The following is an 11,139-nucleotide window of genomic DNA, read 5'->3' as shown; positions in this document are numbered from 1 at the left end:
CTTTGTCTTTCATCCTATAGAAAAATCAATTTCAACTGGATAAGGGACAATAACTTAATATTAAAAATGCAAAAAGGTGCCTGGCAGTGCTGGTATATGCCTTTAATTATTTGGGATCCACACGCAGGCAGATCTCTGAGTTTAAGTCTAGCCTGGTCTACAGAGCGAGTTCTAGGACAGCCAGGACTACATAGAGGAACCCTGTCTTTAAAAACAAAAAACAAACAAACAAAAAGCAAAGGTGTTATAAACACTAACATTACATTTGCACCAACATGAATATAGCACATATGGTCTCAAAATTTTGCAGAAAAAGAATACCACAGTAATTAAATTACTATATTTGTGATGTTTGTGAGTGTGCGTGTGTGTCTGTATGTGTAAAAAAAGGAAGTAGTTTTGGAAAAGAACATGTTAAGATGGACAAAAGGAAGGATGGACAATACAAGAAATAGGAACAAAAGGTCACAGTGTACACCATTAAATAACAAACTTTTACTTTTCTTTGGCTTGCAGCCTTACTTTCCCTCTTGCTATGATAAACTATCCTTACACACGCAATGTAGTAGAAACAGTTTAGTACTGTTCCTGGTACAAGGGCAATGCTTTTACTAGTTTTTTTTCTCTTGTGATTAAACACCATGACCAGGCAACTTATGGAGGAATGACTTTACTTCAGTTTGTGGTACAGAAGGGATCGAAGTTCACGACAGAGGGCGGGCATGGTAACAAGCTGCATGGTGGCCGAAGCCGGAAGCTGAGAGTTCACATCCTCAACGGTACTCAGGAAGCAGAGTGAGAGAACTGGATGTAGAGGGAGCTCTTTATTCACAAAGTTCACCTCTAGCGACCTACTTCTAAATCTCTCCAAACAGAGCCAACAACTCGGGGCACAAATGTTCAAATGCTTAAGACTATACGGTTAACATTTCTCGTTTGAATCGCGACCCTGTGAACGTCGTGAGACATTCAGGGCAGCGGGAGCTGAAGCAGCAGTTCCTATTGCCTCGACAGTCAGAGGGCGGAGGAAGAGAGGAACGCTTCTTCTCAGTTCCCTTCCTCCTTTTATACAATCCAGGATCCTTGCTCAACAGAGGCGGGTTGGTTCCTCCCACAATCAACATGTCTGAGCACAATTAGCCTAAAACAAAGACACAACGCCCGCCCCAAACTTTGCCAAGTCTGATCAGAATCAGGGACGAATGGGTTAAAAAGGACTTTCCAAATTTTTCATACTTGCCGAGTTTCTCTCCATGATAAATATTCTGGTAGACAGAAAGCTCAAGGTAGCACATAATACCTTGTCCCATACTTCACACTTGAAGGGATTCTTTTGAGAATGAGCCCTCTTGCTGGCTGTTAAAGTTGTGAAATACGGTAAAACATTTGTCCACATTCTTCACAGCTGTAAAGTTTCTCTACAGTAGGAAGTACCTTGTATCTAATGAAGCCCTAACAATTAAAGTATGGTTTCTCTTCAGTATGAATTTTTATGGTATTATTTAAAGTCTGAAGTACAGTAAAGAGTTTTGACACATTCTTTACCTTTGTGGGGTTTTCGCCAATGTGAATTTCCTGATGTTTAGTAAGTCTTCAGCAGGTATAGAAAACCTCACCACATTCTTCCCATTTGAAAGGTTTCTCTCCGGTATGAAGTAATTTGTGCAGAGTAAGGTATGAGTGAGTCGAGAATCCCTTCCCACAGTCTTCACACTTGTAAGGTTTCTCTCCGGTGTGAATTCTCTGGTGTTTAGAACGTCCTGAGCGAGTACAAAAAACCTTCCCACACACGTCACACTTGTAGGGATTCTGAGAGTGAATTCTTTGATGTTCCTTAAGGAGTGAAGGGTAGCTATAGGATTTCCCACACTCTTCACATTTGTAGGGCTTCTCTCCAGAGTGACCAAGTCTATGCCTCATAAGGTAGGAGTGAGTAGAAAAGGCTTTCCCGCACTCCTCACAGTTGTAGAGCTTCACTTCAGCATGGATTCTCTGGTGCTTAGAAAGTTCGGAGCGAGTTCTAAACATGCTGCCACATATTTCACAACTGTAAGGTTTCACTCCAGAATGAATTCGTTGATGTTCCTTAAGGATTGAAGGATAACAAAATGTTTTGCCACACTCTTCGCATTTGTATGGTTTCTCTCTAGAGTGGCCCAATTTGTGCCGAATGAGGTACGAATGAGTAGAAAAGGCTTTCCCACACTCCTCACAACTGTACAGCTTCACTTCCGCATGGATCCTCTGGTGCTTAGAAAGGTCTGAGCTAGTTCTAAACATGCTCCCACACACTTCACACTTGTAGGGTTTCACTCCAGAATGAATAATCTGATGTCCCTTCAGGTTTGAACGGTAGTAGAATGTTTTCCCACACTCTTCACACTGGTAGGGTTTCTCTCCAGTATGAATTCTTTGGTGTTGGTGAAAGTATGTTGACCTACGGAAGGCTTTGCCACATTCTTCACAACGGTATGGTTTCTCTCCAGAATGAATTCTTTGATGCTGCTTTAGGGTTGAGGGATAGGAAAAGGCTTTCCCACATTCTTCACACCTGTAAGGATTCTCTGCAGAATGAATTCTTTGATGTTGCTTAAGGAATGAAGGCAAATAAAAGGCTTTGCCACACTCCTCACACTTGCAGAGATTCTCTGCAGAGTGAGTTCTTTGATGTTGCTTAAGCAATGAAGGGAAATAAAAGGCTTTGGCACACTCCTCACACTTGTAGGGTTTGTCTCCAGAGTGGATTTTCTTGTGTATATAAAGTGCTGAGCGAGTACTGAAGGCCTTGCCACACTCTTCACACTTATAGGGTTTCTCTCCTGTGTGGATTCGCTGGTGAATAGAAAGTGCCGAGTGAGCACTAAAGACTTTCCCACATTCTTCACATTTGTAGGGTTTCTCCACAGGATGAACTCTCTGGCGCTGAAGAAGGAGTGAGTTCCAATCAAAGGTCTTGTCAAATTCTTGGCATTTATAGGGCTTTCCCCCTGGTGAGGAAAAGCTGAGATATGAATGAGATCCAAGCAACATTCTTTATGTTTACAATGCTTATCTTTAATATGAGGAGTTACTCATATTTTTATAGACAAATGGGAAACTACAATATATTTCCATACCTATACTAACTGTAGTGAAACTAAGAAAATACTGTAGATAAAAATAACATAAACTTCTACTGAAAGGTGAAGACAAAAGTAGACTATAGAAACACTGAAGCTATATCCAAAGTTAAATGGCTAAGGGATCAATAATACCATCAAAAATAACAGAAACTCTTATGCTAACAGAAATAAGCCCACTAGACAAACTGTCTGATCATCAGACATAGATAAAAAGTAAAATATATCTAAATTGGGTACTTTTCTATTGCTGTGGTAAAATATCATGACTAAAGCAATTTACAGAAGAAAGACTTAAGTTAGGCTTATGGTTCCAAAACATTCTGAATCCATCATGGAGAACCGAATGAAAGCTAAGAGCAGAAATGATGGCTACAGCAGAAGCTGAGGCTCGTTTTGTGAATGCAAACCATGAAGCAGAGAATCAAACAAACAGTACAGGCAGGATTTGAACTCTGAAAGCCTGACCCCAGTTGTGTGCTGCCTGCAGCAAGGGCGACCACCAACTGGAAACCAAGTAATCAAATACAAGATCCAGCGAGAGACATCCTTATTCAGGAGCCAAACCTGGATATCTGGAAGTTAATTTTATTTGCCTTAAATTAAATGGATGTAGAGATACATAGATTTATATTAAGAATAGAGTTTCAGTTTTGGAGGTTTGAAAATATTTGCTTCATAACTCGTTTCAAGAGTTGAAGACAGTATTTTATATTACATTTTCATAACAAGGAAATAGACTCCTGGAAAATACAGACTTATGAGAAACTTTCAAGTTCATGTATAAAAGAGAGTTTTTCTAAAGCAACATTTCTGTCGATGAGTGTATCATAAAGTTAGCCTATTTATAAGAATACTCATTCATGAGATAAACAATTGAATAACAAGATATGTAAGACACGAACGTATGAGACTCACATTTGCTCATAAAGGACATACAGTCCTGATGTTCAGAACTAAAGCTCATACATTTCTGTAAAAAAAAAAAAAATCTTTCCCACAGTCAAAACTCTGACCCATCTTTGTTCCTGTTTCAAAGAACAGCAGGGATGGAAATGGAGAGCAGCAGGAGGAAAAGAAGGTCCAGTGACAGGCCCAAAGTGGGATCTAGCTCAAGGGAGAAAGCCCGGCTTTCTGTTGGATCTCTAATCTCCCACTCTGCCCTCTAACCCCGCAATTCCTACACACCTGGATGCACGGTGGCAGCTGCTGGTCTCTTCACAACTGAAGGCTCTTGTCTTTGCTCCAGAAATGTGACCAGGTATGGCTTACAGGATGCAAGACCTGTTTGTGGGAAAAGGAAACAACAATGTCTGTGTGTTCTCCTGGGAATTAACATCCTACTCCACTATTAATCTTCTGAGAGAAGGTGAAGAACTGTAGAAAATTACTTCATTAAATGTTTCCTGAGAAGCACATGTGGAATATGTAGGTGGAATCTCTAATCTGAAGATCCTTAGCTTACACAGTAAACACAAAAGCTAGCCGGGTGTGGTGGCGCACGCCATTAATCCCAGCACTCAGGAGGCCGAGGTAGGCGGATTTCTGAGTTCGAGGCCAGCCTGGTCTACAAAGTGAGTTCCAGGACAGCCAGGGCTATACAGAGAAAACCTGTCTCGAAAAAAACAAAAACAAACATAAACAAACAAACAAACAAACAAACAAAAAACCCACAAAAGCTGAAGGTGAAACATTACTTTAACATGTGTGCCCCATATCTCAGGCTACTGGGTTTATAGAATTACAACCAGAATGATGGATGCATATTCCAAAAAACAAACCAAACACCCATATTAAAAGAAGAAATACAATAAAATATTTATTAGAATATCAGCAAAAGCAGGTACATAAGTCACTGCTGCATGGCACAAAGCCCCATGGAATGTTCCACAAATGGGGACAGTTACATGTTGGTGGTGAAATACAAATTCATTTATGGACGTGAACCTTACCTAGGAACACAAGGTTGCTGTAATTCTCCAACATCACATCCCTGTACAGATTCCACTGAGCAGGCTCCAGGCATTCCCACTCCTCTGCAGAGAAATCAATGGCCACATCCCTGAATGACAGCATTTCCTAAAAGAAAAATAAATGAAATACATATCAATTAAAGTCATAATATAACAACATAAACTGCAGGATCACGTGTTGTGAACACAATTCCAAGTTTTGTACAGGATAAGAGGAGAGCTAGACTACTTCCGCCACAGGTGAGTAGCATCCCTAAGATATTTCTGATATGGTCCATGATCTCATCCCTGACCCATCTCCATGAAAAGAGAATGGAGAGATCCTACTATCACTCCTATTTGACTTTTTTTTTTTGGGGGGGGGGGAGGATTTTTTAAAAATATTTTTTATTAGGTATTTTCCTCATTTACATTTCCAATGCTATCCCAAAAGTCCCCCATACCCTCCCCCGCACTCCCCTACCTACCCACTCCCACTTTTTGGCCCTGGTGTTCCCCTGTACTGGGGCATATAAAGTTTGCAAGTCCAATGGGCCTCTCTTTCCAGTGATGGCCGACTAGGCCATCTTTTGATACATATGCAGCTAGAGTCAAGAGCTCTGGGGGGGTACTGGTTAGTTCATAATGTTCCACCTATAGGGTTGCAGATCCCTTTAGCTCCTTGGGTACTTTCTCTAGCTCCTCCATTGGGGGCCCTATGATCCATCCAACAGCTGACTGTGAGCATCCACTTCTGTGTTTGTTAGGCCCCGGCATAGTCTCACAAGAGACAGCTATATCTGGGTCCTTTCAGCAAAATCTTGCTAGTGTATGCAATGGTGTCAGCGTTTGGAAGCTGATTATGGGATGGATCCCCGGATATGGCAGTCTCTAGATGGTTTAGAGTTCCTGGGCTTGGGGAGGAGAACCATGAGGGCAGAGAGAAGAAGGTGAATAGAGAAGGCATCATGGGGTAAGAATCTTAAAATAATGGCCACATGGTTTGGCTAACTGAAGTTGTGAGCAGCCCAGATAAAACATAGCAAATTATATTATAGGATTATTGGCTGGGAAATAGACAAATTAGCATAGAGGATAGATACCTGCCCAGCTCTTGTGCTGATTAAGGTTATTATAAATATAAAGGTTGTGTATGTCTTTTATTCTAGAACTAAATAGTCAAAGGTGGGGTAGAAAAACCCCAGATTGGGATTAAAGTTTTTTACAACACACCTCCCTTTTCCTTCTTCCGTATGTTTTCCTTTGTAGGAAGCTATCTGCGCATTTGCTACAATACTACAGCAGGCTCTGAGCTCATGATACCTGTTCCTTGGTAACCTGTGTTCAAGAATTAGAATTTGTGATGCGACTTGCTATTTTCCCTTATTTCAACATTTTCTATGCTTTAGTGTTATTTTTCTTCTTATCACATTCAATTCTTAAAATGATCTATGACATCAATGATAATAATTTTCTTTTCTATAATTAAATATCAAAAATATGAGAAGTGTACTTTTTTTTTTTTTTGGTTTTTCGAGGCAGGTTTTCTCTGTGTAGCCTCGGCTGTCCTGGAACTCACTTTGTAGACCAGGCTGGCCTCGAACTCAGAAATCCGCCTGCCTCTGCCTCCCGAGTGCTGGGATTAAAGGCGTGCGCCACCACGCCCGGCTGAGAAGTGTACTTTTTAATAGATTATTTTGTAATTATTGTTACAGGTATACTTTGCAGTCTTCATACTAGTTTCATATGCTCATCTATCTGGTCAGACATCTTCCCACCCTCCACCCTGCACCACAGCTTACACTGTCCGAAATCATGTTTTCCAGCACCTGGAATACACTCCATTAGGGTCACCTACAGCCACCATTCTGGGTCACCGTTCCACTAGCTTCCTCCTCCTGTCTAACTTCACTAGAGCATACATTCACCAGTGTCTCCTCAGGCTTCTCTTCCAACTGACACTGACCCACATTAAGTGTGTCACACAGCAACCATTTTTGGTTTTAGTCAACATATTTTGGAATACTACGACTCTGAGTATGGAACTAGAATCCTGAAAAGGATACGACAGACCATGTGTCAGATTTCCATGAGAAACAAAGACTGTAAATTTATTTGGACTATTACTTCTAATATCAATGTCAGATGCCTCATTCTATATGACAGATGTCTAAGTATATTTATATATGTTTAAAATATTCAGTACACTGTTAATGCATGCTACTAATGAAATATTAAGTACAGTTGGGACTCAAACTCTTACCCATGATTTTTATGTACATAAATCTTCATACAAAAATTTTATGTACCTAAAAGAGAACAGTTAAATATAGTCTTTGAAAGAGTCTTCTATCGAAAAACCAAAAAAAAAAAAAGAAAGAGTCTTCTAGACACACATAATGTCTCAACTGCATTTGAATACAACTATGGAAGGGCTCATTGACAGAAATATTTACAACAGAAATGGAGACAATGATGAAAACCTGTACTTCTCATTCTTATTCCTTGAATATATTTTTACCTCCTATTTATATCTGTCTCAAGACTCAAATTTCTTTTTCTATGGCTTCTCTCCATGGCTTCTGACATATATCAGAATGACCACCAGGGAATGAATGTCATCACTCAGCACAACTTCCCTTCAGCATTTTTCAAGAATGACATGCCTAATACAAGGTTACTACATGAGAAAACAACCCCAAAACCAAACCAAACCAAACCAAAAACCCATTAATTCCTTCCCTCAGATGGTCACTCAGAAAAAATAAAATAAAATAAAAAGAAAGGGGTCAGGAATGGACACCATGAAATATTAGACTCCTCCCCAACGAGGAGGAAAAGTCTCAATTTAGCAGTTTGGTTTCATGGCTGGATGGCACCCCTGGGAAGGGCAGTGGAGGATGCGGTTGCCATTATCCATGTGTGGGACTGGAATTCCGTTCAGGCTAAAGGTAAAGAAGCATCCCTCACATAGCTGAACCTGTGGAGTGAGGACTAAGAGGGAAGGGTATATCATGGAGGCTGCACCAGTCAAGGATTAAAGAGGGAAATGGGGAATGAATGACTCAAGTCCCAGACTGAATGTTTAAGAAGCACAAATGGGAAGAATTACAGGAAAACCAGAAGACACATAAAGAGGTCCCGACAGAAACTAATACAAATGAACAATCAGAGAAAATAAACATTCCCTGCAAATGTAGAGGAATCTTCAAGCAAGATGAAGAGTAAAGTCCCCACACACAGAGTAATGCAGACAACTATCTATCTGATCACCAAAATTTAATGCCTTTAACAGAAGCATGTGAGCGGGAGATTTTTTTTTAAGTATATATTAACTGTTTTTTATTTATTATATGTAAGTACACTGTAGCTGTCCTCAGACACTCCAGAAGAGGGAGTCAGATCTCGTTATGGATGGTTGTGAGCCACCATGTGGTTGCTGGGATTTTTTTTTTTTTAAAGCATTTCTTTCTTTCTTTCTTTCTTTTTTTTTTTTTTTTTTAAAGATTTATTTATTTATTATATGTAAGTACACTGTAGCTGTCTTCAGACACTCCAGAAGAGGGTGCCAGATCTCGTTACGGATGGTTGTGAGCCACCATGTGGTTGCTGGGATTTGAACTCTGGACCTTCGGAAGAGCAGTCGGGTGCTCTTACCCACTGAGCCATCTCACCAGCCCGGTTGCTGGGATTTGGTTGCTGGGATTTTAACTCCAGACCTTCGGAAGAGCAGTTGGGTGCTCTTACCCACTGAGCCATCTCACCAGCCCAGAGCAGGAGATTTTTAAAGTATGCATCAAATACAGTCAATAAACCTTCTCAAGTATATGTTTTAAATGTGAGCCATGTCAGTTAGACGGAATTCTATCAGGCCGGTACTAAGCCAAGTGACAGAAGCCATTAGAAGTATTAGTGTATCCATGAACTGTTTTTTAAAATCTTTAATATTTTTACACAGAATCGTACTTAGCTTAAGTTCATCTTGAGTAATCTATAATATGGAAGATGACCTTGAAGTCCTAATCCCCGCCTTCACTTCACAATGCAGAGATAACAAGGATGCTCCAAGAATAGGCTTCAGTTTTGTTTTGTTTTGGTTTCTTTCAATCACAGGTGTGTTTAAAGTATATATACCGGAAGGGTTTGTAAGTTACAGGACAGCATGCCTCTGCTCCATGCCTACTTCTTAGGAAACCACTTTTGGTACACAAGGTAGTGTACTCTCCCCACTTTAGATAATGGAAAACACAATGCTGTTCTTGTCCTGTAGGCCAGTGACATTAACTAAGAAGTCTCTGTATTTTACATAACAGTTACATAGTCCACAGAAATATTCATACTGAAGATGTTTTAAAGCCCATGTTCCTTATTAGAATAATAGGCTTTAATGCCACACAAACACTTGATTTGACTTAAAGTGTTGTGAACTACAAAACTATACAAGAGACAGGCCAAGGAGTCTATTATGTACAAATCAAGGGACCCTAACTGAGCAAAAGCTCTTCAAATTCACCTTTCAATCTTTCTGATGCTGTATAAATGTTTATAAGTAAATAAACTGGCAAATGTTTCCAGAAGACTGTTCAGGGAGCAACAGGGAACCTGGGTGCCACAGTCAGGGACAGTGATAGAGTAGTTGTTAAGGGAGGTTTAGATGTGCAGCGTGTCCAGAGATAGAAGAGAAGACCACAATTGAAGAGCAATGTAAACACTGTTAGGTATTCAAGGTCACTTCTCCTCCCTAGGGACACTCAAGTCCTTTCCCTGAAGTCACTAACAATCTCCAGGCCATCTCTCTGCTCCCATTAACCCCTCATTTGCTTCAGAAAAGGAGTCCAAGCTTCTGACATTACACAATCTCTGACATAAGTGGATACGGTGTTTTCTAGTATTTCACTCTACAATGTAGATCAATAATATCTTGAATAAGCCTTCTCCTTTAGAACATTAGACTGTCTCTACATGTAAGTGTTAAGTCTGAAGATATAGATCACGGAGGTGGCCATGAAATATTCTCATTCAAAACAACACACCAAAAAAATCTAATAATTTATTCCAAAGAGAATGGTACTAACATCCTATACACCAACCTCCTTAGCAGAACTCTGTCCCTGGAAACTAGGAGCATCTATTAACTCAAACCAAGAGTATTAGGCCGGCCATAAATAGGAGGTGCCAGATCTCCACTCGATCTAGAAGTCCTGAGAAATCTGACCACAGCCAAGTGGCCAAGTGATCACAGCCAACAGGCTTCCTGAGGCAAGCAGGAATTTGGGCTCCTATTAACACCTCTGGCGCAAGCAGAGGGCCGGCTCACCCTGCGGAGGGCAATACTGAACCTTCCACCATTCCACATTTCTGTGCTACAGAGCCAGCTCTCCCACCCCAGAAGCTTATACAGCCGCGTCCTAACAAAGCTTTCACTCACAGCGCCACCCTCATACTGCTCTCCCCACCCAGATTTGCATCCAGGCTCAGTGGCCCAGCTCAGGTCAGCAGCACAGCATCACCAACTCGGCTTCTCCCTGCCTCTGGTCCACCTCGGCTCCGCTCCCTCCAAGCTGGACCACTCCCCTGCACATTCCCTCAGGCTGCACTGCTCCCTTGACCAACCTCCATGTCAGAGATCCGATCGAGAGCGAGGAGCAGGACACAGCACCGCTAACTTAGGGGAAGACAAACGTCTGCAGACGGGATGCGGAAGTGCGGTTCGCAGAGCGGCTGCTTGTGACGTCACAGAGGGCGCGACTACATTTCCCAGAGTTCTGTGTTCTCCCTACTGACAGCGGAGGAGGGTGGAAAGAAAGGAGAGGTGTCAGCACTGGGACAAGAGCACACCCACAGTCAGGCTGCTTCAAAAGTTCCAGTTGTAAAACGGACGTGCTAGAACATCCGTTGAGGCTTCTGATAGGAGGGTTTATTAATTGTATCTGGTCAAACTGTAGTTTAAAAACTCGCCTACTAATTATAAAATTGGAACCTGCACCGAAAGTTCACAATCACTTAATTGTACTTTAAAATAAGGAATCAAGAGGCTAAAGTGGAGTGAGTAATACTTAGAGATGCTT

The 11,139-nt window shown here is 41.2% G+C and overlaps 1 protein-coding gene across 1 annotated transcript; it reads right to left on the bottom strand.

The window, feature by feature from the left end:
* Positions 1–473: 473 nt before the first annotated feature.
* Positions 474–10,766, bottom strand: LOC115029093 (uncharacterized). The gene is made up of 4 exons (XM_029468416.2): positions 10,685–10,766; positions 5,072–5,198; positions 4,308–4,403; positions 474–2,987 (listed from the first exon to the last, which is right to left on the bottom strand). The coding sequence occupies exons 1-4, from the start codon at positions 10,688–10,690 to the stop codon at positions 1,594–1,596; spliced, it is 1,623 nt and encodes a 540-aa protein (XP_029324276.2). The 5' UTR covers positions 10,691–10,766; the 3' UTR covers positions 474–1,593.
* Positions 10,767–11,139: the final 373 nt, after the last annotated feature.

Source organism: Mus caroli, unplaced genomic scaffold, assembly GCF_978045245.1.
Source record: "Mus caroli unplaced genomic scaffold, Mus_caroli_1 scaffold_15, whole genome shotgun sequence".
Taxonomy (NCBI): Eukaryota; Metazoa; Chordata; class Mammalia; order Rodentia; family Muridae; genus Mus; species Mus caroli.
Note: the sequence above shows the minus strand (reverse complement) of the source record. Positions and strands in the feature narration are given on the sequence as shown.

Coding starts and splice junctions, on each gene's coding strand:
- LOC115029093 (XM_029468416.2), bottom strand. Junction 4,404..5,071: donor CAGCAACCTTGTGTTCCTAG/GTAAGGTTCACG, acceptor TCCCACAAACAG/GTCTTGCATCCTGTAAGCCA. Junction 2,988..4,307: donor AGCTGCCACCGTGCATCCAG/GTGTGTAGGAAT, acceptor TTTCCTCACCAG/GGGGAAAGCCCTATAAATGC.